Source organism: Lethenteron reissneri, chromosome 9 (genome assembly GCF_015708825.2).
Source record: "Lethenteron reissneri isolate LAM-NWPU_2019-01 chromosome 9, ASM1570882v1, whole genome shotgun sequence".
NCBI lineage: Eukaryota > Metazoa > Chordata > Hyperoartia > Petromyzontiformes > Petromyzontidae > Lethenteron > Lethenteron reissneri.
This window is the reverse complement of record NC_083787.1, coordinates 10,975,627-11,002,983: the sequence shown is the minus strand read 5'-3', so window position 1 is coordinate 11,002,983 and position 27,357 is coordinate 10,975,627. Positions and strand designations below refer to the sequence as shown.

Genomic DNA, 27,357 nt, shown 5'->3' with positions numbered 1-27,357 from the left:
TAGGTCCTCCACTACAGGGCTAGGGGAGGCTAGCTAACCCAGCTCTGGTTAAGCTGGGATTACGGCACCCTGAGTCCCCAGACCGGCTCTTGCAAGAGCATCGGCTCTGGGCTCTTGGGGCCACGCCACTGGCTTGCCCTGGTCGGTCCTGAGAAGGACAGCGATCCAGGGGAGTCCCAGGGCCTATATAGCAGGTCTTCTTGCTTCGCTGGTTAAGGCTGAACACTGAACCCCGAGCCCTCTGGCTCACCGCCTTATATAGCAACTCCCCCATTGAGGGGTGGGGCCGTGGGGGATCCCAGCGCCGTGTTAGCCCCCCAGGCTAAACGGTGCGGACGTGGATGTAAGCACCTCTCGGCATACGGGCATAATCACGCCCAGTGTGTTTGCCCTCCGTAACACCTCTACACATGCATGAGTCTGATGTATGTTAACCTCTTAACCCCCACCTGAACCGAGCACATTTTCTCCAGTTTGGCCACCCAAAACATAAAAGCTTAAAAAAAAGCATCAAAATAACGACGAAAAACAGGATGAAAACTGCAGCAAAAAAGTGACAAAAACAAGGCGAAAACATGACAAAAAAGCAATGAAAATAAGCAATGAAAAAGCAACAAAAAAACGACAAACATGACAAAAAGCCACAAAAAAGTGACACAAAAACGTGACGAAAACGCAACAAAAATGTGACAAAAACGCGGCAACAATGTGACAACAAAGTAACAATCACTTTAGTAGGTCATAGCTTGCAAATGAGGCATTACGCTGAGAGTGCCTTGGTTTCTATGTTTTTTGAGGCATTACACTGTTGCTCTCCAGTGAGAAGATTTTAGATTTGGGTAAAGCCAAAATGGAAAAAATGCACTCGGTTCAGGCAGGGGGTAAGAGATTAATTAACATGCATTGTCACGACCAAACAAACAAGTAATTAATTAAATTTGAATATCAGATGTCACTGAAATTTAATTTGAAATAGTCTTGGTCCTTTTATATGTATAGAAAAATGTGAAGGGCACCAAGAGCATTAGATAGGACATGTATATTTAAAGCCCTACCTTCTATAGAGAAATAATTTGAATTATGGAATTACATTACATTCACACGCAATATGTAAATGTAATTGGAGTGACCCTACAGATTTGTGAACAAACATTTTTTTTGTACCTACCTATCTGTTTTTCAGTTTTGCTGAGAAATCTTGTGTAATCTCGATAGCAGGATTTGTGGTATCGGACCTCGATTGCAAAACAGTCTTTCCCACGAATGTGTGTCAGAATGCTCTCATCTGATTTCATTTGAGCTGCCTCACGAAGAAGTCCTATATTAAAGATATGAAGAATAAATTATAAACCCAGTTGGCAATATATTAGCTTGCATAACATTCAATTCAAGTGAGTAAACATACCTGCATTTTCTGTCTCGGACTGCACCAACTTGTCAAGCTGGCGCTTTCTGTTGATTGTAATAAACCGATCAAACATTTTGCAAATTATGCACAATTTAGGCAGAACAGAACATGCTGGCTTGTTGATGGCTTTGAAGAAGTGGTTGTTGTGGTAGGGGTAACCTTCATCAAGCTGTACTTGGAACGCAGCGTCTTTGGCGAAACTGTTTCAGAGCTTTCAACCGGCGTTACAAGTCTTTTCAACCGTTCAGTCTTATCTTGACGCTTTAGTGCACAAGTCAAGCGTTTTTTGTCTATAAAACGCCGATAGCAGGCCGGGTGAAACCCGTAGTTTGTTGGGACATCAGAGACCGGTTTGTCCAGGAGAGCAACATGTTTATTAGCAATAGCTAGCTCCGTAGTGTCCGACGTTTTGAGCCATTCCTTCGCACATTGCTTGATTTTTTTCCATCGGACTTCAGTAAAGGGCTGCAGACCTTTCCCACCATCTTTTCCGACATGAAGAATACACTTTACGGGTGTTAATCGAGCTTGATCGCCGCTATCAGATGAAGCTGCGCTGCTTACGTCCTCCTCCATGTTTACATGTGCGTAGTGATATTGGCTTGATCTTGGCTCTGACCTACTTACATTTTCGATGCTGATTGGTTGAAACTCTAACTCGACAGTTTTATATTTCTCAATATGCAGTCAATATAGTGTGCCAATAAATTACACTTTTCTCATTAACTGCAGGATAATGCGTGGAGAACTTTTTGCTTGGATACCTTTTATTAACGTTGAACATATTGAGCAAAAGAAAAAGTAGTGCCCCGTTTGTCGGAACGAAACTGTCTTGAGCAATGCGACCTCAATAAAACTAGGACAGGTGGACATTTTAATTAGCACAAGGGGACAAACAGGGGTTGGAGTCATGTTCTTCGTATGGCCGACATTGATGTAGAGCAAAAACTATATTGCATTGAGGTAGTTGAGCCAGATAATTACATAAGGAGTAGAGGAGTGGTGCATCGCTGTGATGATGCCTCCTTCGAATTTGAATCGGAAATTGAATTATCATATGTTCCATAGTCTGTTCAGGCTTTGAGTTAGGGATAGGGCTACAGATTCGCTGCAGAAATATTTTTCAGAGCGTCAGTGTTTAGCACTACATGTAGAGCATATTAGGCAAACATGACAATTTGAGCATCATCCTAATTTTATATATGTATATGGGATATCATTATGAAGGTAATTATTGCTTCATAAATTAATTCGATCTAAATCTCATGGTTGAAATACTTTGTCCAAGGTGAAGTAACTGTTCGATTATGGGAATGAGTATCCACGTTTGCCTGAGATCGTGGAACCGCTCTCCAGCGCCGCCGCTCACATCAGGGGACGCAGGAACGACGATGGTTCCTGGTTCCACTGTGGCCAACTAGTTTATTCATGGACATCTCCTCCTCCTGACCATCCTAAATTGCCACAACCATCCCCACCTCCACAACCTTGTGCTTGTCGCCCCCTACGCAAGCTGTGCAAACCCCTTGGAGGGCTGGCATTTCCGAAGGAACACAGAACTCTGCCTCACATGTGGTTTCTAGAAGCTCCGCAACAGCCACACTGTGGACTTAGCCCTTAGCATGGGAAATGTGAGCCGTTCGCGTGTCCCAGACATTCAAAAGCATTGAGACGAGGAGATACTATTAAATACAAACCTTTATTATGTAAACGCAACGCCCTGTAAGGAAGAAGGGGAGGTGCTGGTGGGGGTGGGTGGTGATAATCTATATATATAAAAGGGAAATTTGTGAATACGTGTGTCTGTTCGAAATATTCTTAGGTTTTTTTTTCGGTAAAGTCACGTAACTTTACCAAAAAAACCTAAGAATATGAATCATTGCAGTCACGAAAGCTTCAAATCTGTTAGAAATGTTTAACATACTTCCCAATATGCAAAACTTGAAATTTGGCACGTGGGTAGTGTGGGGGCCGTTGGCCCCCGGGGTCTCCCCCGCCTCCATCTCCGGGCTTGTTTGCGTTACTGCACCGCCCTGCCCTTCACCGAGAAAAGAGAACTCTCCCCGGGGTCCCCGCCAGCATCTCCGGGCTCATTTGCATTACCGCACCGCCCTGCGCAGCACTCACACGCTGCGAGCGCACGTACACCCAGCACCGCGCGCGTTCACACTTCTCGTCGAAACCGCACGAGGCTACGATTACTTGTTAATGATTTATTATCCGCTACCTGTGATTTGCTGTTAAATCAGTGTGGATCGACAAGGCTGACCTACGCTAACGCCCAAGGGTCTATTCCCGGTTTACCTAATTCGATACGCTCTAAGCGGATTTGGATACTCTTTCACATCTTTACTCACGGTTGGATGCGCTCGGCGTTCCGTTGGTCTCCTCGCCGCTCACCTCGACGCGTCGCACGGACGTTCGGGTGGCCGAGCTGGTAGCCATCTCGAGCGCTGACTTTTTGGAGTAAGAGCACGTTTACCTCTCTGCGTCCCCTTTTTATCCCCCATCTACATCAAAGAATGCCGACCCGAGCGCCTTCTCGGCCAATCAGGTCGTCACGCTCGTTCAGCCCCATTCCCGATTGCTCTAACAATGAGCCCGTCCACGCCCGCGGCGCCTTTTGTTATGCCAATCAGCCGCGGCTTCCGTAACAAAGGTTCGGTGTGGGCGGCTTCGTGCCGGCGGTTCCCGAGCACAACGTACCCGCTAATCAGCTGGCTTGACTGGGGCGCTGGCGGCGGTCCATGGCGCCTTTGTTCTGCTAATCAGCCGCCCCCCACCTCCCCCCTGGCTTCTCCCTTCTTTCGTGGCTGCGCGCACCTGTCTGCCTTGTCGATATGTGTGTGTGGGGGGTGCGTTTCAACCGTGGTGGCGGGACAGCCCCGTCGTGATCATGTAATTTCCACTCGAGTCACGACGCCGCGGTGTGCGTTAGCGTCGGAGGAGACCGTCTAATTCCCTGGCCGCAGGAAACCGTGAAGATTATCCCTATACCAGGGCTTCCGGGTTAAAACCTGTCAGCCAGGGGATCTCTTCTCGCGCTCTATGTGTGGGGGGAATGCGTGAGTGTGTGTTTAGGTGGGAGGTGGTGAGGGGGAAGCAGCGTCGCCCTCGCCGCTCGGGGCGGCGAGATCGTAGGAGGGGGCACCCGCCGATCGACTCCGTAGTGGTGGCATCACAGTAGCTTCCCGACTGTACACAATGAAAAAATATTAAAATAGACTTTTGTATTTTTTTTGGGGGGGGGGTGGGCGCAATAATGGATATATTTTGCACGGCAAGTCAGCGGTGACGTCACATCTGTGATGTCACCCACATGCGAAAGCGTTACACAGTGTGACTGCTGACGTCATGCATCCACGCCCCCCAACCCTCCGCGTAGGCCAGTGTATTAATCCAAGACAAGAATCCAAGTCTCGGGCGATGCTGGGTAGTAAAGCTTGTACTGGTAGGAACCTCCTTGTTACACCAGCCCACAAGGGATTATTGTGTCCGTCCGTCCAAAAATGGTAGGGGTGGGGCTGGGTGGAGAGGGGAGGGTGGGGAGGGGCTGGGTGGGACTGGGTGGAGGGTGGGCCAAATTTACGGAATACACCACGCCGCCGTTGACCCTGGCCATTGACCGAGCAACCCAACGTTCTTACCAGCTCCCTCCACAGGAATATGTTTATTAAACCGCAACGCCCTGTTAGGAAGAAGGGGAGGTGCTGGTGGGGGTGGGTTGTGATAATACCTTGGAAATCTAAAAATATTTTAGTTTGTATGCTGACAACTAATATTTCGAAAATTGGTCAGTCTTAATATATTTATTATTGTGTCTAAGTTCTTGTCTGCGTGTGAGTCCATGTGCGTGTCTGCCACCATGTGTGTGTGTCTCAGTCGATGTGTGTGCCAGTCGATGTGTGTGTGTTAAATCTCGATTTGAAGTTTTAGTGACTGCAGGGATCTTTGGTTATTTCGGTAAAGTCACGTAGGTATAAAATAAAATAAATAAAATCATGACGTTTCGGGCGCAAGACAAGCGTCCGTCATCAGGTGGGACAACCACAGCAAGAAACAATTGCTGAAGTGGGCAAAAGGGCTGTCGTGACAAGAGGCTATATAGGTAAGAGAGTGGGGAGGAGCCAGGGAGGAGAGATAGAGAGGGGGGTGTGGGGTAGGGGAAGTGGAGCGCTGCTAGAGGGATTAGGAGCAAGGAAAAAAATGCCAGGGTTGGGAGGGGAAGTGGGCGGGGCTCGGAGTGGGAGGATTAGAAAATTGGAGATGCGGATATGAAGGCAGGCCAAAAGCAGTTATGGTTTTACCTGGTTAATAACATCCTTCCAATGATTGCTCAATCTGTATCCATCTTCCTGGTTGAAGTTATGTCTATGTTTATATATCTGGATGGCTTCATGAACAAACCTTTGATAGTTGCCCGAAGGTTTGCAGAGCACCTTGGTCTCGGAAAAAACAATATCATGAGAGCCCACAGCGTTATAGCAATGGTCAGCCACGGCGGAGGTATTAGTTGGTGTTTCAGATTTGCCTTGTGCTCGCGAACATGGTCCGAGACATGACGTTTCGTTTCCCCATCACCACAGGTACAACTTATGATAATTGGTTCTTTACCCTTCTATCTGGCAACAAAACTGACACCTTTTTGCAAGGAGTCATGTTTGCATAGACCGCAATACCTGCAGTCATAATACAAACAAAAGAACATAACTCTGATAATGTGCACTGTCCCTGAAGTTGATTGGTCCACACCCGAGACAGCTTTCCTTCGAGCCTAGTCTCATATGGGTTGGACCAGATGACGCCAAAAGGCGTCATCAGATAGGAATCACACAGATAGAAGGGTAAAGAACCAATTATCATATTTTTATTGGCAAATGAGGTCCCCATAGGTACAACTTAGTTTGTAGACTCCAGGATATTGCATGTCAGGAATGGCATCCTTCACAGATGGGATTAGATCACGAATTTTGTTTACTGTCCTGAATCGGACCTAGATCTTGTGTTTTTTTAAGATTTTGGAAATGGTTTTGGTAACGCCTGCTATGTATGGTAACGTGATGGTTTTGATCGGCGTCTCAGGGGGTTGTTTCTCCATGGTTGGAGAAACAGCTTTGCAGATAATGCGGTCCGAATATCCATTCATCTTAAGGACCTGGTGTACGTGTTCCAGTTCACTGGCTAGGTGGTGTTGGTCAGAAATGCAGTGGGCCCTATGGTGTAGTGTTTTGATGAGGGAATTCTTCTGTGCCAGATGGTGGTGGAAATCAGGTTTCAGATAGGAATCACACAGATTTCACTCGTCGGGACAAGGGGGCTCTCTAGTCGGGGGCAACGATCGATTGGTCAATGCAGGGGTGGCCAAACTCGCGCACGCAATGGTGACAGCTGGCATGCAGAGTGGCACGTCGGTTATCGTCGGGCGTGTACAAGGGGTGGACGTTCGGGTTCTGGTTGACACGGGCGCCTCGGCTACTATCATATCGGAGGTTGTTTTCGAAACGTTGCCTTTTGCAAATCGTCGTGCGGCGCCGGTGGTTGACGTGTGCGTGGCGGCGTACGGGAGAAGTATGGGTGTTGTAGGTCAAATAGATGCTCACATTTCATTGGGGGAGATTGAGATACCAGGGCCAGTATTAATTTAGAAAACATTAGCGGTTCCCTGCCTTTTGGGCACGGATTTCTTTTAGTAGGATGCCCCTACTGATTTTCACCGAACAGGTTTGTGTTCAGATGCCGTCAGGGCGGCGGTTTTTTTTTGTATTCCCCACATAGACGCGAAATACAGGGGTTGTCGGTCCAGGCTCTGGTTAAGGAAATTTTGGAGAGTCCGCCCAGTACTCAAGATTTGGTCTCGCTGCGTTACCGTAGACGGTTGGACCTGTCTGACCTGGAGGCAGGTGTCCTCCTTATCCCGTCTAAGGCGGTATCCCGGGGGCTTACATTGGTGGGTGCGTTGACGCTGTGGGGAGGCGGTCAGGAGCTGTTCTTACAAGTCCTTAATGTTGGGGTGGAGCCGGTGGTGGTTCAGGCGGGAACGGTGTTAGCCCATGCGACGTTGACGCAGGCAACAGTACAGGCCTTACCTGCACGGTAGGGAATTCGTGGTCCACACGGACCACGCGGCTCTTCAATACTCCTTGCGTGTGGATCGACCTTCGGGCCAACTGTCACGTTGGTTGGAGATATTACAGGAATTTTAATTTTAGGTGATTTAACGAAAAGGGTTGCGGCATAGTAATGCAGACACATTATCCCGAATGCCGACGGGGGAGGGCTGTGCTTGTTCAACGGGCGCAGGACGATGTAAGCCACGGGGCGCAAAGCCATCCGGGGTAGTGACGTCAGTGGAGAGCGCAGCACCCATTGGTAACTTTGCGCCGGTAGATGGAACGCTGGGCCTCACGCTTGCCGAATGGGGTCGGTTGCAAACGGATGACGCGTCCTTGTTGCGACTCCGGGGGCGTGCGGAGCAGAAACGAACGAACCCTAGCTCGGCGAAGTCCTCAAAGATTGTGCTGAGGGACGGGTTGCTTATGAGATGGAATGAGGGGTTTCAACACTACGGCCTGGTGGTTCTTACGGTTTTACGGGGTGCGTTGACTCGAGAGGTACACGAAACCAAATTATTACATCTCGGCGTTCGGAAGCCGTTATTGACGTTGCAAAGGGGGGGTGTTGTAATGACAGTGCGGGGCGATAGCGGACGGTGGGGCTCCCCGGGACCATAGTTACTAATGGAAGGGTTACCGGGACCATGGTTGCTAATGAGTTCATGAGCATTCACGCGACGAGAGCCAATGGTAGGGAAGGACGAGTTAATAAGCATTCCTTAGATGGGAACCAATTGGATTAAGGCATAGGGTGTGGTCGGGCCCGGTGAGGATAAGTAGCAGTGTGAGTGAAGGTTCAGGGCACTGCTTGGTGTGGGGGAACTACGCCGTCGTGATCTGGGACCAGGCCGTCTTCATCGTCCGCGAGTTGTCTTACAAGAAGAGGTTATGTTATCCCAGAATCGTGTCGTGTGAAACACCCATGTGTATATAGTCACTCGCAGTTGCACATTGAGTTATTGGTTGATATTTATTTGATAATAAACAAACAGAAGAGAGACGCCGTCTCTGCGAGCAATATTACATGTGTCAGTCGATATGTGTGTACGTCGATGTGTATGTGTGTGTGATGAGTCCATATGTGTGCGAGTCGATGTGTGTGTGTACGTTTACGTGTGTGTGTGGGGAGCGGTAGTGTAGTGGTTAGCGCGCTGCGCTGTGAACCCGGCGACCCGAGTTCGATTCCCGCTCATGGCCAACACCGGTGACGGTTATCAGAACCGGTCCTTGGCCTCCCCTAGGTCGACTCAGCCTAAAATGAGTACCTGGTGCGGTGTGTAAACATCGCCACTAGGGAGACAAAGGCGGCCAGGCGTGGTGTTGGCCACCCAACCCCTCGTGTGCCGTGCCTGCCTTCATAGGTGCTCGCTAACAGCACTTGCCCCTACAGTCTGTTAAGGCTACACGGGGGATATTTGTCTATTTGTGTGGGGAGCGGTAGTGTAGCAGTTAGCTCGCTGCGCTATGAATCTGGCGACCCGGGTTCGATTCCCGCTCACGGCCAACACCAGTGACGATTATCTGAACCAGTCCTGGGCCTCCCCTAGGTCGACTCAGCCTGAAATGAGTACCTGGTGCGGTGCATAAACATCGCCACTGGGGAGACAAAGGCGGTCGGGCGTGGTGCTGGCCACCCACCCCCTCGTGTGCCGTTCCGGCCTTTATAGGTGCTCGCTAACAGCACTTACCCCTACAGTCTGTTAAGGCTATACGGGGGATCTTTGTCTTTGTGTGTATCTAAAGTCGATGTCTGTGTGTGTGAGTCCATATGTGTATGTGTGTGTAGGGCAGTGTGTGTGTGTGAGTCGATGTGTGTGTGTCAGTCTGTGTGTGTGTCAGTCGATGTGTGTGCGGGGGTCCATGTGTGTGTGTCTTAGTCGATATGTGTGTGTATAAGTCCGTATAAAATTGTGTGTGTAAGTCCATGTGTGTGTGTGAGTCGGTGTGTGTGTGTGTAAGTCCATATGTGTGTGTAAGTCCATGTGTGTTTAGGTCCATGCATGTGTGTGAGTCGATGTATATTTGTAAGTCGATATGTGTGTTTGTCAGTCGATATGTGTGTGTGTTAGTCAATGTGAGAGGCGCGGAGGGTGTTGGAGGCCTTGGGGGGCAGGTCTTGGGAGGCTTCTTGAACGCCGGGCTCCAGTGAGCAGATTGAGATGTCCTCTTCCTCAACCGTAGGAAGCTGTGGACAAACCGACCCATTATACACTACACACAACTAAGTACATATACGAGCTCAACTGGGATTACACACAACAATCAGCACCCCCTACTGGCAGACAAATGCCAATTTCACGCCAGGTGCTGAGTCACCTTGTGCCCACAGGGACATCTGTCATTGAGGGTTCCCTTTCAAACGTGTTGAGATGAGATGTGATGTAAAGCACTCTGAGATGCCCCGGTGTACAGAAAGGTGCTAAATCATTCTTATCGTTATCATTGTTTACAGCAATAATGGAATTGTGTCTATAGATAGATAATCTGTATTTGTAAATGAGGACCATGACGACTTAACGAGATGGTTAGACCAGCTCATTATCATCATACACTGAATCGTGTGTATGAATATATTATTTACGTTTAACGCAAATTATATACTTGTGTGTGTGCGACGCACGAGTGCTGTGTGCTCACCTCCACCTCGCTCTGCAGACGCTGCTGCTCTGAGTGTGTGCTCTGGCTGTTGTCGCGGTAGGGCGCCAACTCGGCGTGCAGCTCCACCACCACACGTTCATACCACTGAATCTCTGCCTGCAGAGATTCCAGCTGCCAATTCCTGTCAATGAGCTGTGTGGGCCATGGGCAAACGGCGGCAAAGAAACAGAAAAGCATTTTAACGATTGCGTGCGGTTATTGTATAACATACAGATGCAACAACAGACACATCGAATCGGAATCTTTATTTATAATTGAGCAATGTAATGAGCTATGAAGCTCTTTTACACAGATGTCCATACACCACCTATGACCAAATTACCAGAATGCACCCAATCACCTCAGATCTTGGAAGAAAAGCATGGCTGAACTTCCATAGTGCTTGGATGGACTACCACCATCCATACAACCCAAGAGAACACCTATAAAAGCCCACATATATGAATTAACCCAAAAGCTGCATTAAAATCTCAGATTAAAATGGCTTTCCAACCAAAAACAGGGAGGGAGATGCATGTAGCAGAGGGAAGCAGATGGTCTCGTAGTAGTAGGTACTTCTACTAGAGGTGGGATGGTGGATCGTAACGTGGTACAGTTCCAAAACAGAGGATGCTCAGTAACCCAGTGCGCATCCATACTGTACAATCAGTATGAAAAAGAAGTGTATACAGGCAGTCATCAACTTACGGATATCCGACTGACGAACCTGTTTCCATGAAATGTATTAATTTTCGGTTACCATTGACTTAAAATGCAAACTCGCATTTGCAAACTGAACCGTGGAACTATTTTGTTCATTGCAGCGATCCTCCATGAGATGTCATGAGTCAGCCTCGTGCTGGAAGTGAAAGTGGGTGTGCACACACACGTGTGTGTATGTGAAATTGAGTGCGTGGGGAGCGGCACTTTAGCAGTTTGCGCGCTGCGCTACGAACCCAGCGACCCGAGTTAAATTCTCACTCATGGCCAACACTAGTGACAATTTTCTGAATCGTTCCTAGGCCTCCCCTAGGTCGATTCAGCCTCAAATGAGCACCTAGACGGTGTGTAAACATCACCACTTGGGATACACAGGCAGATGGGTATGGTGCTGGTCACACATCCCCTCGCATGCTGTGCCGGCCTTCATAGGTGCTCGCTAACAGCACTTGCCCCAATAGTCTATTAAGGCTATACAGGGGATCTTTGTGACGCCAAATGCTGTGCGCTCACCTTCGCCTCGCTCTGCTGGTGCACCACTTGCAGATCCTGGAGCTGTACGTGCAAGCTCTGCAAGTTTTCGTGGGATGGCGCCAGCGCAGCATGCAGCTCCGCCACCATGCGCTGGTAGCCCAGAATCCCCGCCTGCAGGGATCCCGTCTGATTGTTGTTCTCAATGAGCTGTGTGGGCCACGGCCATAAAGCAGCAGAGGGATACGGCAAAGCATTTTAATGACTGCGTGCAGTTACTATAGAACATTCAGATACAACGAAGACATACAGAACCAGTATCTTTATTTTAAATATAGGAATCTGAACAGCTATGAAACTCTTTTTCACATATGTCCATACATCATACCACCCATGACCAAATGACCCAAAATACACCCAATATTATATTTTAGAAGAAAAGCACGGTTTAACTTTGATGGTGCTTGGATGGGCGACCACCATCCATACAACCCAAAATAACACCTATAAAAGCCCATATATATGAATCAATTAACCCAAAAGGTGCATTAAAAGGTAAAATTAAGGGATGGGATCGAGATGCACGTAGCAACAGGGAGATTGTCTAGTAGTAGTAGGTACTTCTACTAGAGGTGGGATGATGGATTGTAACGTGGTACAGTCCCTAAACGGAGGATGTTCAGTAACCCAGCGCGCATCTATACATCAGTGTGAAAAATAAGTGTATATAGGCAGTCCTCGGCTTACGAACACCGGACTTACGAACATTCGTACTTAAGAACCTGCTTCCATGAAATATATATATTTTTTAACATTGACTTTAAACGCGAACTCACGTGCACACAAATAGAGGTGTGGGACTGCAGCTTAAGCCTCTGGTTACCTGGTGCTGCAGCCCGTCGATCTGGCCGCGCATGAAATTCATCTCAGCATCCGCGTGATGAATTGTGTACTGCAGCCGCACCACTTCCTGTGCCGTCGTGGCCTCCTCTGCCCTGGAGACTCCCAGCTCGGCCTTGATGAACTCCATCTTGCCCCTGTACAACACCACAAGGAGGCAGCACGGCGTCAAGCACGGGCACTCCCACGCTCACTAACTCGCTCGCTCACTCGCACTGAGAATCCAACACCGAACCATGGAAGATCTCACACTGCACTATCCTATATATCTAATCTAATTGTATATTTATAGAGCGACTTAATTCAAAGCGTTTGACATATTTAAAAAAAGTGACAGAATTTAATCATTTAGATGGTAGGGGCATACAAGGGTTAAAGAATGAGAGACCGCGACATAGGGTACTTCGGGATCACGAATGGGTAGGGGAGGTAAAGGAAAGAGCGGGGCAAGGGGAGTGAAGAGGAAGAGAATGAGCATTCGAGAAGCGGTAAGCTGAAGGCCACGGTGCATATGTGCAGATCACCAAATCTCAGTAAAAGCAATTGCATGGCCATGGTACGACTGGTGCTACAAGAAGAGCAGCCTGGGAACTTTTTCAAACGTGGATTGTATTACAAATTGTTCCTTGATTTTCTACTTTCCCATATGTCCATCACTCAACCTCAGTTACCCTGTGTTCTGCTCTTCGGAAGCACACGCTCGCACATGCGTGATCTGAACACCTTGGACGTTGCACGTATTTGTCCTTCTCGTGCCATGACTCCTTGATGTGACTCTACCGCCATTCCACCACCGCTCACCTCTGCCACCTCGCTACGGACCGCCATTCCATCACTCCCACACCCACCGAGCACCCTCCTAAACACGCCCCCCATGCCCCCAATCTCACCGTCGCTGCCACCGGTGCCTGCGCTACGCACCTGGTGTTGTCGAGCTCTTCCTGGGCACGGCGCTTCTCATTCTGCAGCATCCGCTCGCTCTCCACCTTGTGCTCGCCTAGCCGTGCCTGCATCGCCACCAGATCTGCCTGAGACAGCTCCGCACGCTCATGCTGTTGCTTCAGAGAATTGGCTGCCGAAAGGGACACAAAACCACGGCGATGAAGACAGTATAGCCACCAGCGGCAGCAGGTGGAGAAAGAGCAGCAAGCATCAGGAGGAAGAGTAACAGCAGCGGGAGTAGTAGCAGAGACTCGGGGCTAAGAGGGATTAGGTACCTCAGACTTATTCACCAGCTTGCATTCAAACAGGGTCCAAAATAATAATACATGCACAGGAAGGACTTAGCGAGAGAGCATTTAGTAAACCCAGTGCAGTCCTACTATGTTAGGCAATGGAAGTGGTCCACGTGTGAAATGTTTCTAGGACTTAGACTCGTTCAAACTCGTGAAAATAAGTTATTGGTGCATAGTGGTCTACAAAAATGAGTGTTCAATGGGTCCGTGGATTTAGAAAGATTGGGAGCACAGGCCCCGACCCACCGGTCTCCTCGAAGCAAGTGTTGGTCTCCTGCAGCCGTTGCTGCAACTCCAGCGCTTCATCCCGCAGGGTGTCCACCTCAGTTTGCTGCACCTCTTGGTTGGCATAGAGGTCACGCATGGTCACACTCAGCTCCGCGGCCTCGGCGCCCAGCCGCTCGGCTTCAGTGCCACGCTCTCGTGCCACTTCCTGTGCCACCACCAGGTCGGCCTCAGAGCGCCGCAGCAGCTCGTCACGCTCCTTCAGCTCCTGCGGGCGGAGGACAGGCAGTATCTATATTACACATAATTACATGTAATTTGAATACATTCATAATTCTTTTCATCGCTCACCCAATATATTGAGAAAATTAAGTGGGCTTGGGCAGGATACATTGCTCAAGGGGATGACGGATGGTCAGCCTGGGAATGGAGCGATGGAATCTGATTGTGTGCAGGTACTAAGTGGATTGTTATCATTGCAAGATTGTGAGAGGTGGTGGTGGCTTAAGGGAGACCTTCATCCAGCAATGAATATGCCTTGGCCAATTATGAAAAGAGCTCTAAGTGATTATGTGGCTTATCAAGTATTTTCCAGGACACCAATCAATGGCCCCGAATGACAAGGGAGCTAGAGTGTGGGTAGGGGGAGGGTAGGGGGGTGGCTGTTGCGAGAGTGGAGGGGGGTGTGGGGTAGGGGAAGTGGAGCGCTGCTAGAGGGATTAGGAGCAAGGAAAAAAATGCCAGGGTTGGGAGGGGAAGTGGGCGGGGCTCGGAGTGGGAGGATTAGAAAATTGGAGATGCGGATATGAAGGCAGGCCAAAAGCAGTTATGGTTTTACCTGGTTAATAACATCCTTCCAATGATTGCTCAATCTGTATCCATCTTCCTGGTTGAAGTTATGTCTATGTTTATATATCTGGATGGCTTCATGAACAAACCTTTGATAGTTGCCCGAAGGTTTGCAGAGCACCTTGGTCTCGGAAAAAACAATATCATGAGAGCCCACAGCGTTATAGCAATGGTCAGCCACGGCGGAGGTATTAGTTGGTGTTTCAGATTTGCCTTGTGCTCGCGAACATGGTCCGAGACATGACGTTTCGTTTCCCCATCACCACAGGTACAACTTAGTTTGTAGACTCCAGGATATTGCATGTCAGGAATGGCATCCTTCACAGATGGGATTAGATCACGAATTTTGTTTACTGTCCTGAATCGGACCTAGATCTTGTGTTTTTTTAAGATTTTGGAAATGGTTTTGGTAACGCCTGCTATGTATGGTAACGTGATGGTTTTGATCGGCGTCTCAGGGGGTTGTTTCTCCATGGTTGGAGAAACAGCTTTGCAGATAATGCGGTCCGAATATCCATTCATCTTAAGGACCTGGTGTACGTGTTCCAGTTCACTGGCTAGGCGGTGTTGGTCAGAAATGCAGTGGGCCCTATGGTGTAGTGTTTTGATGAGGGAATTCTTCTGTGCCAGATGGTGGTGGAAATCAGGTTTCAGATAGGAATCACACAGATTTCACTCGTCGGGACAAGGGGGCTCTCTAGTCGGGGGCAACGATCGATTGGTCAATGCAGGGGTGGCCAAACTCGCGCACGCAATGGTGACAGCTGGCATGCAGAGTGGCACGTCGGTTATCGTCGGGCGTGTACAAGGGGTGGACGTTCGGGTTCTGGTTGACACGGGCGCCTCGGCTACTATCATATCGGAGGTTGTTTTCGAAACGTTGCCTTTTGCAAATCGTCGTGCGGCGCCGGTGGTTGACGTGTGCGTGGCGGCGTACGGGAGAAGTATGGGTGTTGTAGGTCAAATAGATGCTCACATTTCATTGGGGGAGATTGAGATACCAGGGCCAGTATTAATTTAGAAAACATTAGCGGTTCCCTGCCTTTTGGGCACGGATTTCTTTTAGTAGGATGCCCCTACTGATTTTCACCGAACAGGTTTGTGTTCAGATGCCGTCAGGGCGGCGGTTTTTTTTGTATTCCCCACATAGACGCGAAATACAGGGGTTGTCGGTCCAGGCTCTGGTTAAGGAAATTTTGGAGAGTCCGCCCAGTACTCAAGATTTGGTCTCGCTGCGTTACCGTAGACGGTTGGACCTGTCTGACCTGGAGGCAGGTGTCCTCCTTATCCCGTCTAAGGCGGTATCCCGGGGGCTTACATTGGTGGGTGCGTTGACGCTGTGGGGAGGCGGTCAGGAGCTGTTCTTACAAGTCCTTAATGTTGGGGTGGAGCCGGTGGTGGTTCAGGCGGGAACGGTGTTAGCCCATGCGACGTTGACGCAGGCAACAGTACAGGCCTTACCTGCACGGTAGGGAATTCGTGGTCCACACGGACCACGCGGCCCTTCAATACTCCTTGCGTGTGGATCGACCTTCGGGCCAACTGTCACGTTGGTTGGAGATATTACAGGAATTTTTATTTTAGGTGATTTAACGAAAAGGGTTGCGGCATAGTAATGCAGACACATTATCCCGAATGCCGACGGGGGAGGGCTGTGCTTGTTCAACGGGCGCAGGACGATGTAAGCCACGGGGCGCAAAGCCATCCGGGGTAGTGACGTCAGTGGAGAGCGCAGCACCCATTGGTAACTTTGCGCCGGTAGATGGAACGCTGGGCCTCACGCTTGCCGAATGGGGTCGGTTGCAAACGGATGACGCGTCCTTGTTGCGACTCCGGGGGCGTGCGGAGCAGAAACGAACGAACCCTAGCTCGGCGAAGTCCTCAAAGATTGTGCTGAGGGACGGGTTGCTTATGAGATGGAATGAGGGGTTTCAACACTACGGCCTGGTGGTTCTTACGGTTTTACGGGGTGCGTTGACTCGAGAGGTACACGAAACCAAATTATTACATCTCGGCGTTCGGAAGCCGTTATTGACGTTGCAAAGGGGGGGTGTTGTAATGACAGTGCGGGGCGATAGCGGACGGTGGGGCTCCCCGGGACCATAGTTACTAATGGAAGGGTTACCGGGACCATGGTTGCTAATGAGTTCATGAGCATTCACGCGACGAGAGCCAATGGTAGGGAAGGACGAGTTAATAAGCATTCCTTAGATGGGAACCAATTGGATTAAGGCATAGGGTGTGGTCGGGCCCGGTGAGGATAAGTAGCAGTGTGAGTGAAGGTTCAGGGCACTGCTTGGTGTGGGGGAACTACGCCGTCGTGATCTGGGACCAGGCCGTCTTCATCGTCCGCGAGTTGTCTTACAAGAAGAGGTTATGTTATCCCAGAATCGTGTCGTGTGAAACACCCATGTGTATATAGTCACTCGCAGTTGCACATTGAGTTATTGGTTGATATTTATTTGATAATAAACAAACAGAAGAGAGACGCCGTCTCTGCGAGCAATATTACATGTGTCAGTCGATATGTGTGTACGTCGATGTGTATGTGTGTGTGATGAGTCCATATGTGTGCGAGTCGATGTGTGTGTGTACGTTTACGTGTGTGTGAGTGTGTGGGGAGCGGTAGTGTAGTGGTTAGCGCGCTGCGCTGTGAACCCGGCGACCCGAGTTCGATTCCCGCTCATGGCCAACACCGGTGACGGTTATCAGAACCGGTCCTTGGCCTCCCCTAGGTCGACTCAGCCTAAAATGAGTACCTGGTGCGGTGTGTAAACATCGCCACTAGGGAGACAAAGGCGGCCAGGCGTGGTGTTGGCCACCCAACCCCTCGTGTGCCGTGCCTGCCTTCATAGGTGCTCGCTAACAGCACTTGCCCCTACAGTCTGTTAAGGCTACACGGGGGATATTTGTCTATTTGTGTGGGGAGCGGTAGTGTAGCAGTTAGCTCGCTGCGCTATGAATCTGGCGACCCGGGTTCGATTCCCGCTCACGGCCAACACCAGTGACGATTATCTGAACCAGTCCTGGGCCTCCCCTAGGTCGACTCAGCCTGAAATGAGTACCTGGTGCGGTGCATAAACATCGCCACTGGGGAGACAAAGGCGGTCGGGCGTGGTGCTGGCCACCCACCCCCTCGTGTGCCGTTCCGGCCTTTATAGGTGCTCGCTAACAGCACTTACCCCTACAGTCTGTTAAGGCTATACGGGGGATCTTTGTCTTTGTGTGTATCTAAAGTCGATGTCTGTGTGTGTGAGTCCATATGTGTATGTGTGTGTAGGGCAGTGTGTGTGTGTGAGTCGATGTGTGTGTGTCAGTCTGTGTGTGTGTCAGTCGATGTGTGTGCGGGGGTCCATGTGTGTGTGTAGTCCACGTGTGTGTGTCTTAGTCGATATGTGTGTGTATAAGTCCGTATAAAATTGTGTGTGTAAGTCCATGTGTGTGTGTGAGTCGGTGTGTGTGTGTGTAAGTCCATATGTGTGTGTAAGTCCATGTGTGTTTAGGTCCATGCATGTGTGTGAGTCGATGTATATTTGTAAGTCGATATGTGTGTTTGTCAGTCGATATGTGTGTGTGTTAGTCAATGTGAGAGGCGCGGAGGGTGTTGGAGGCCTTGGGGGGCAGGTCTTGGGAGGCTTCTTGAACGCCGGGCTCCAGTGAGCAGATTGAGATGTCCTCTTCCTCAACCGTAGGAAGCTGTGGACAAACCGACCCATTATACACTACACACAACTAAGTACATATACGAGCTCAACTGGGATTACACACAACAATCAGCACCCCCTACTGGCAGACAAATGCCAATTTCACGCCAGGTGCTGAGTCACCTTGTGCCCACAGGGACATCTGTCATTGAGGGTTCCCTTTCAAACACTCTGAGATGAGATGTGATGTAAAGCACTCTGAGATGCCCCGGTGTACAGAAAGGTGCTAAATCATTCTTATCGTTATCATTGTTTACAGCAATAATGGAATTGTGTCTATAGATAGATAATCTGTATTTGTAAATGAGGACCATGACGACTTAACGAGATGGTTAGACCAGCTCATTATCATCATACACTGAATCGTGTGTATGAATATATTATTTACGTTTAACGCAAATTATATACTTGTGTGTGTGCGACGCACGAGTGCTGTGTGCTCACCTCCACCTCGCTCTGCAGACGCTGCTGCTCTGAGTGTGTGCTCTGGCTGTTGTCGCGGTAGGGCGCCAACTCGGCGTGCAGCTCCACCACCACACGTTCATACCACTGAATCTCTGCCTGCAGAGATTCCAGCTGCCAATTCCTGTCAATGAGCTGTGTGGGCCATGGGCAAACGGCGGCAAAGAAACAGAAAAGCATTTTAACGATTGCGTGCGGTTATTGTATAACATACAGATGCAACAACAGACACATCGAATCGGAATCTTTATTTATAATTGAGCAATGTAATGAGCTATGAAGCTCTTTTACACAGATGTCCATACACCACCTATGACCAAATTACCAGAATGCACCCAATCACCTCAGATCTTGGAAGAAAAGCATGGCTGAACTTCCATAGTGCTTGGATGGACTACCACCATCCATACAACCCAAGAGAACACCTATAAAAGCCCACATATATGAATTAACCCAAAAGCTGCATTAAAATCTCAGATTAAAATGGCTTTCCAACCAAAAACAGGGAGGGAGATGCATGTAGCAGAGGGAAGCAGATGGTCTCGTAGTAGTAGGTACTTCTACTAGAGGTGGGATGGTGGATCGTAACGTGGTACAGTTCCAAAACAGAGGATGCTCAGTAACCCAGTGCGCATCCATACTGTACAATCAGTATGAAAAAGAAGTGTATACAGGCAGTCATCAACTTACGGATATCCGACTGACGAACCTGTTTCCATGAAATGTATTAATTTTCGGTTACCATTGACTTAAAATGCAAACTCGCATTTGCAAACTGAACCGTGGAACTATTTTGTTCATTGCAGCGATCCTCCATGAGATGTCATGAGTCAGCCTCGTGCTGGAAGTGAAAGTGGGTGTGCACACACACGTGTGTGTATGTGAAATTGAGTGCGTGGGGAGCGGCACTTTAGCAGTTTGCGCGCTGCGCTACGAACCCAGCGACCCGAGTTAAATTCTCACTCATGGCCAACACTAGTGACAATTTTCTGAATCGTTCCTAGGCCTCCCCTAGGTCGATTCAGCCTCAAATGAGCACCTAGACGGTGTGTAAACATCACCACTTGGGATACACAGGCAGATGGGTATGGTGCTGGTCACACATCCCCTCGCATGCTGTGCCGGCCTTCATAGGTGCTCGCTAACAGCACTTGCCCCAATAGTCTATTAAGGCTATACAGGGGATCTTTGTGACGCCAAATGCTGTGCGCTCACCTTCGCCTCGCTCTGCTGGTGCACCACTTGCAGATCCTGGAGCTGTACGTGCAAGCTCTGCAAGTTTTCGTGGGATGGCGCCAGCGCAGCATGCAGCTCCGCCACCATGCGCTGGTAGCCCAGAATCCCCGCCTGCAGGGATCCCGTCTGATTGTTGTTCTCAATGAGCTGTGTGGGCCACGGCCATAAAGCAGCAGAGGGATACGGCAAAGCATTTTAATGACTGCGTGCAGTTACTATAGAACATTCAGATACAACGAAGACATACAGAACCAGTATCTTTATTTTAAATATAGGAATCTGAACAGCTATGAAACTCTTTTTCACATATGTCCATACATCATACCACCCATGACCAAATGACCCAAAATACACCCAATATTATATTTTAGAAGAAAAGCACGGTTTAACTTTGATGGTGCTTGGATGGGCGACCACCATCCATACAACCCAAAATAACACCTATAAAAGCCCATATATATGAATCAATTAACCCAAAAGGTGCATTAAAAGGTAAAATTAAGGGATGGGATCGAGATGCACGTAGCAACAGGGAGATTGTCTAGTAGTAGTAGGTACTTCTACTAGAGGTGGGATGATGGATTGTAACGTGGTACAGTCCCTAAACGGAGGATGTTCAGTAACCCAGCGCGCATCTATACATCAGTGTGAAAAATAAGTGTATATAGGCAGTCCTCGGCTTACGAACACCGGACTTACGAACATTCGTACTTAAGAACCTGCTTCCATGAAATATATATATTTTTTAACATTGACTTTAAACGCGAACTCACGTGCACACAAATAGAGGTGTGGGACTGCAGCTTAAGCCTCTGGTTACCTGGTGCTGCAGCCCGTCGATCTGGCCGCGCATGAAATTCATCTCAGCATCCGCGTGATGAATTGTGTACTGCAGCCGCACCACTTCCTGTGCCGTCGTGGCCTCCTCTGCCCTGGAGACTCCCAGCTCGGCCTTGATGAACTCCATCTTGCCCCTGTACAACACCACAAGGAGGCAGCACGGCGTCAAGCACGGGCACTCCCACGCTCACTAACTCGCTCGCTCACTCGCACTGAGAATCCAACACCGAACCATGGAAGATCTCACACTGCACTATCCTATATATCTAATCTAATTGTATATTTATAGAGCGACTTAATTCAAAGCGTTTGACATATTTAAAAAAAGTGACAGAATTTAATCATTTAGATGGTAGGGGCATACAAGGGTTAAAGAATGAGAGACCGCGACATAGGGTACTTCGGGATCACGAATGGGTAGGGGAGGTAAAGGAAAGAGCGGGGCAAGGGGAGTGAAGAGGAAGAGAATGAGCATTCGAGAAGCGGTAAGCTGAAGGCCACGGTGCATATGTGCAGATCACCAAATCTCAGTAAAAGCAATTGCATGGCCATGGTACGACTGGTGCTACAAGAAGAGCAGCCTGGGAACTTTTTCAAACGTGGATTGTATTACAAATTGTTCCTTGATTTTCTACTTTCCCATATGTCCATCACTCAACCTCAGTTACCCTGTGTTCTGCTCTTCGGAAGCACACGCTCGCACATGCGTGATCTGAACACCTTGGACGTTGCACGTATTTGTCCTTCTCGTGCCATGACTCCTTGATGTGACTCTACCGCCATTCCACCACCGCTCACCTCTGCCACCTCGCTACGGACCGCCATTCCATCACTCCCACACCCACCGAGCACCCTCCTAAACACGCCCCCCATGCCCCCAATCTCACCGTCGCTGCCACCGGTGCCTGCGCTACGCACCTGGTGTTGTCGAGCTCTTCCTGGGCACGGCGCTTCTCATTCTGCAGCATCCGCTCGCTCTCCACCTTGTGCTCGCCTAGCCGTGCCTGCATCGCCACCAGATCTGCCTGAGACAGCTCCGCACGCTCATGCTGTTGCTTCAGAGAATTGGCTGCCGAAAGGGACACAAAACCACGGCGATGAAGACAGTATAGCCACCAGCGGCAGCAGGTGGAGAAAGAGCAGCAAGCATCAGGAGGAAGAGTAACAGCAGCGGGAGTAGTAGCAGCAGACTCGGGGCTAGAGGGATTAGGTACCTCAGACTTATTCACCAGCTTGCATTCAAACAGGGTCCAAAATAATAATACATGCACAGGAAGGACTTAGCGAGAGAGCATTTAGTAAACCCAGTGCAGTCCTACTATGTTAGGCAATGGAAGTGGTCCACGTGTGAAATGTTTCTAGGACTTAGACTCGTTCAAACTCGTGAAAATAAGTTATTGGTGCATAGTGGTCTACAAAAATGAGTGTTCAATGGGTCCGTGGATTTAGAAAGATTGGGAGCACAGGCCCCGACCCACCGGTCTCCTCGAAGCAAGTGTTGGTCTCCTGCAGCCGTTGCTGCAACTCCAGCGCTTCATCCCGCAGGGTGTCCACCTCAGTTTGCTGCACCTCTTGGTTGGCATAGAGGTCACGCATGGTCACACTCAGCTCCGCGGCCTCGGCGCCCAGCCGCTCGGCTTCAGTGCCACGCTCTCGTGCCACTTCCTGTGCCACCACCAGGTCGGCCTCAGAGCGCCGCAGCAGCTCGTCACGCTCCTTCAGCTCCTGCGGGCGGAGGACAGGCAGTATCTATATTACACATGATTACATGTAATTTGAATACATTCATAATTCTTTTCATCGCTCACCCAATATATTGAGAAAATTAAGTGGGCTTGGGCAGGATACATTGCTCAAGGGGATGACGGATGGTCAGCCTGGGAATGGAGCGATGGAATCTGATTGTGTGCAGGTACTAAGTGAATTGTTATCATTGCAAGATTGTGAGAGGTGGTGGTGGCTTAAGGGAGACCTTCATCCAGCAATGAATGAGCCTTGGCCAATTATGAAAAGAGCTCTAAGTGATTATGTGGCTTATCAAGTATTTTCCAGGACACCAATCAATGGCCCCGAATGACAAGGGAGCTAGAGTGTGGGTAGGGGGAGGGTAGGGGGGTGGCTGTTGCGAGAGTGGAGGCCTCACCTTCTGCAGGACCGCGATGTGCACGACGTGAGCGTCGTACTCTGAGTCGGCGTGCGTGTGCGATGCACGATATTCGGCCAGCTCCATGCGTGCCAGATTCAGAGTCTCCTCGTGCTCATGTCTCAGCTGCTCCTGAAGCCGCTCAGTCCTAAGCGTGAACTCTGCCAGCTCCGATGACGCGGCTTTGGCGTCGTGCACGGAACGCTCCTCGGCCTCCTGCTCACCCCGCCGCGCTGCCTCCAACTCCGCCTGCAGGCTGTCGATGGCCTGCGAGTGCGCCCGTAGCTGCTCACGGACAGATGGGCACAGTGGCACAGGCACGTGTATGCATAGGTGGGCAACCCCTCATCACAGACACGTGCAGCGTGCAGATGAGGACAGGTAGAGACATACTGATACACGCAGTATGTAGTTGTACAGAGAAATAGAGACAGAGACACAGGCAGGAGACACACGAAAAGAAATAGAGAAATGACAAACATACAGAGACATGTACACGCAATGACACAAGCAAGTCACATGTAAAAAATTGGACACATGTACGGAAAGTCACAGTGCATATGGAGAGACATGTACATAGCCACAGGCATTACATGTACAGGGAGACAACGTACGCATGCAGAGACACAGAGATCGAGTACAGAGACGCACATGTGCCCATATAGGTGGCACTCACGCAGATGGGTACGCACACATGCAATGGATGCTTTTCAAAATGAAAAGAGAAGAAGTTTTGATTATATTGTGAACAATACGACCACGGGTTAAACACCCATGGTCGTAATGAACATACCACAATCACGTTTAAAGAGAATATAAAATATTTCGAATACTAAAAGAAATGCCGAAAATATAACCATGATATATCAACCATTGGTAAGCATGCATACAACATGGAAACGCTCTTCATCATTAGATTATGAAGAAATTCCGAGCACCCAAATGATCGTCTTCAAATGGAGTCAATATTCAGAACAACTCAATGCCATGTCGGTCATGGGGATGTGTTTTACTATACTTCCCCATGCTGGTCAGCCCCATACAGGTGTATTAATCAGTAAAATATACTACATGCACATTCTGTGGGGAGATGCTATGATACAAAAATTGTGTTTGATCTGCTTTTTTTCATTTTCAACAGTATTAGGATTCAAATTTAGCCAAATTAAGTACAGAACCAAAATATTATTCGTTGGGTTTATTTGTGCACTCATTGGCGGCCAGGCTGAGACCACCAACTCATTACGCTTGGGAACCCGGTTAAATCACTGCGGTTGGGTGGCTGTAATCTGGATTTGATCCTGGCATCTCAGCAGTGCTGGCACAGCATCTCTGACCCCTGGGGCACCCAGCCACCTCCCAGAATGCACTTATTTAATGGCCCATTTCCTTGACGTTTAGATCGCACTCTGAATAAAAACTCAACACATTCATCAAAAACGAAATGGTGACGTTTCAGGCAATGGCCCTTTTTTAGAGCAGATAACTCAAAGCAATATTCATTGCAGTCTTATTGACGAATATGTTGAGGTTTTGTTATCCCTGCTTGTGCACCACGCAGCTTCACAACGAAAACACGTTTAATTTTAGCCGCGCTCCGGGCAACAAGGGGACGGGGAGGGGTTGGCGGCGGCCACGGTACCTCCTCAGCACGGTGGATCTCTAGTTGGTGCAGCATCTCGTGGAGGCTCTTATCCTTCTGGCTCAGTGCACGACGCAGGGTGTTGAAATGCGCTCGTGCCCTGCCCAGGTTGGCCCGCAGGTTCGACACCTCCTGAGACAGCTGGTGCATTTCGTTCTCCGGCATTGGCAACTGCGACTGGAGCAAGGGCACATGGCATGGGCACGTTAGCTCCTCCCTGTAAATCCTGCCTTCATTAGCATCGTGACGGACGCCATTTGACTTCGGATGGTGGAGACAACACCATGGCACATGGCAAGTGAAGTACCTCATATACAGGTAGACACATATAGGACAGATACGCTGACACCCACACACCCACGCAAGACAACACTATTCCCCACACAGCCTAAACACCGTGGTAGAACGCGCAGCAGCGTTGGTCTCAGAGAAACGCACCCACCGCCATCTCTGTTTACATTCGCTCAGCCAGTGAGAGTGACGAACGCTCTGGGGCAACCAGCAACTAACCCCCACGATTCAATTATGACGCTGTATGGTCACGAGTATAATTTTGTCAATGTTGTTACAATATTTGTTATTCAGTTTAATCACAGTACGCTTTGAGCCACGCAGCGCTCGCCAGTTTTTAAAAGACACCCTGGTCCGCCGACGTGTTTGCTCTTTCTTGGTCTCTCTTTGCCCCCAAATGTCTGGAAAGAGGCCTGCAAATGTGTTAGTGCTGGAAATGAGACCAACAGGTCAAGGAAAAGTATCACTTAGAATGGTAACATGCAAGTGATAAGGTCGTTCGAGTGGGTGAGCATCAGGCGAGTACATTACATAATACTTATTGATAATACAAAGATATATTTGTTTTGATATAATGTTTACTATCTGTTTTATTACTGTAATTAAATTGCGCTGATACTGACACCCCAATGAAGCCCTCGTTTATTGTGCATAAGAGACAACGCTGTAGGGAAGGCATCCCCATATGTACAATGGTATAACCCTTCAAGCGCTGATTCGATGAATGCCTTTATTATGATGAATGTTCACTTCTCCACCTACGCATCTTGAGCGCTAAGCGAGGACTGCCTGTATTAATTCCATACAGATTTCTAGCGGTGGCCTCCACTCCAGCCTAGCTTTGTCTCCCCTCTCTTGCCAAGTACAACTCTGCCATCAAAACATTCTGTGAAATGAATATGTGATTGTTATAATTGTACTCTCCATTTTGCTTCGTTCTACTGCACAGTTTCAAGTAATTTTTTAGTTATAATTACTTTTAAAATTTTATAATCCTAAGAGAATTTCAATGTAATATTCTGAACATCTGCAGTTTTAGTTGGACGTTGAATATTTTCAAGTGAATTTTATGCTAAATTTCAGCTTTCCAACACCTTTTTAATACATACTTTCTCCTACAATATCAAAGTGTAGCGCCACATTAAATGCGCACTACAATGACGATAGTTTAAAGTGATTTGAAGCATGTTTTATTTTCAAAATGGAAATATGGGGGCAGAGCTTTGTGACGTCATATTTGAGGGGGTCTGACTTTTGGTGACGCCGTGTGACGAGGGGGGGGGTTAAAAATCGCCCAAAATTGCGTGACGTCATTTATGGACGGCCCCTAAGTCAAGATTAGTAATGTAATTACCAGCGAAACGTCGTACTCAAATTCTAAATGTTGTGGATTCACTCTTCAAACACACCGGTGGGCTGAAGAAGTAACTAATTGGCGTTTTGTTAACGTGACACATTTTTTACTGATTGGCCGTGTCGGGTGGTGGAGGGTTGCGACACATTTATAATAACGCGATCTCACCCAAAAACCGATATGAATGACGTAACAGACATCACCTGATGATGATTGCTTGTGTTGCAATCGAAACGTCGTATGCTAGTATTTAATTTAATTTATTATTTTATCTTTATACGTGACTTAACCGAAAGAACCAAAGACATCACAGTGGTGACGTCATTGGCTCCACGCTATGTGGGCGGAGCCAACCCTATATGGGCGGAGTCTACGGCTCGTCCTTATCGCGTCATCCAAATGCCACGTGACCCCCAGGCACAGCTGCTGGACAACGGCAGTTGGTCCGAGATGCTGTCACCATGGCAACGCAAACAAGGCCCACCTTGCCCAGAGAAAGCTCCTTCCGACTAAAATCCTTGATGAAACCCTCAATCTGTGATATTAAACTATGAACCTCCTTACCTACGTATCAAGCGTTCAATTTTAAAGTTAAACTTAAATAACAAAAAAAAATCGATTTTTTTTCTCTCGATGTGATCACGGTATTTATTTCGTATAACTCCGATGCCGCTGAAAGGCAACAGGTGGCGCCACTCACCTCCACTGTTGACGAATTCGAAGTCTCCAGCGTCGCTTGCAACTGCTGCGCTCTCTTGAAGAACCTCATAGTTCCTGTTGGGGGCGCAAGAGAGAAGCAGCCGCTCAGCTCGCTCGCCCTGTCGGAGTGACGTCAAAGCCGGAGGTGACGTCATTGGCCCCGCCTACTGTGGGCGGAGCCAGAGCACGTGAACCCCCCCCCCCCCCGGCACGCGCGGTTACCTGCCCTCTATGTAGCAGAAACGAATAATTGACGATAATTCACGATGTATTGAGTACTTTATTCATTGTTTTGTCACAAATCAAACATCGAGCATAGCAACAAATATCGTGCAACACTCGCACGCGACTTGGTCCTGAGAAGGGCACCTCCCTTACCGACCTCACCTCGCCCTCCTCACCCCTCACCTCGCTCCTGACACGGCCAC

General features: G+C 48.8%; 2 protein-coding genes across 3 annotated transcripts; both read right to left on the bottom strand.

Moving 5' to 3' along the window:
- Window positions 1-8,541: 8,541 nt before the first annotated feature.
- Window positions 8,542-14,199, bottom strand: LOC133340337 (centriole and centriolar satellite protein ofd1-like). The gene is made up of 6 exons (XM_061548480.1): window positions 13,731-14,199; window positions 13,171-13,321; window positions 12,233-12,386; window positions 11,392-11,559; window positions 10,159-10,311; window positions 8,542-9,706 (listed from the first exon to the last, which is right to left on the bottom strand). Exons 1-6 carry the CDS (start codon window positions 13,846-13,848, stop codon window positions 9,587-9,589), a joined length of 864 nt encoding a protein of 287 aa, XP_061404464.1. The 5' UTR covers window positions 13,849-14,199; the 3' UTR covers window positions 8,542-9,586.
- A 2,804-nt stretch (window positions 14,200-17,003) lies between these two features.
- Window positions 17,004-27,051, bottom strand: LOC133340233 (restin homolog). Of its 2 annotated transcripts, none has more exons than XM_061548263.1 (9): window positions 26,931-27,051; window positions 24,586-24,762; window positions 22,944-23,228; window positions 22,279-22,525; window positions 21,719-21,869; window positions 20,781-20,934; window positions 19,940-20,107; window positions 18,707-18,859; window positions 17,004-18,254 (listed from the first exon to the last, which is right to left on the bottom strand). In XM_061548263.1, the coding sequence occupies exons 1-9, from the start codon at window positions 26,997-26,999 to the stop codon at window positions 18,135-18,137; spliced, it is 1,524 nt and encodes a 507-aa protein (XP_061404247.1). In that variant the 5' UTR covers window positions 27,000-27,051; the 3' UTR covers window positions 17,004-18,134. The 2 variants fall into 2 exon arrangements, with proteins under 2 accessions (XP_061404247.1, XP_061404248.1); XM_061548264.1 differs by having other exon boundaries at window positions 24,586-24,756; window positions 26,931-27,026.
- Window positions 27,052-27,357: the final 306 nt, after the last annotated feature.

Bases quoted from the DNA above. Each gene is read 5' to 3' on its own strand.
- LOC133340337 (XM_061548480.1), bottom strand. From the start codon at position 13,848: ATGCGTGACCTCTATGCCAACCAAGAGGTGCAGCAAACTGAGGTGGAC. The intron at 13,322-13,730 runs GTGGGTCGGGGC...CCCTTTCGGCAG, and splicing joins CACTTGCTTCGAGGAGACCG to CCAATTCTCTGAAGCAACAG. The intron at 10,312-11,391 runs GTGAGCGCACAG...TGGCCCACACAG, and splicing joins ACCAGCAGAGCGAGGCGAAG to CTCATTGACAGGAATTGGCA.
- LOC133340233 (XM_061548263.1), bottom strand. From the start codon at position 26,999: ATGAGGTTCTTCAAGAGAGCGCAGCAGTTGCAAGCGACGCTGGAGACT. The intron at 20,935-21,718 runs GTGCGTAGCGCA...GGTGTTGTACAG, and splicing joins GAAGAGCTCGACAACACCAG to GGGCAAGATGGAGTTCATCA. The intron at 18,860-19,939 runs GTGAGCGCACAG...TGGCCCACACAG, and splicing joins ACCAGCAGAGCGAGGCGAAG to CTCATTGACAGGAATTGGCA.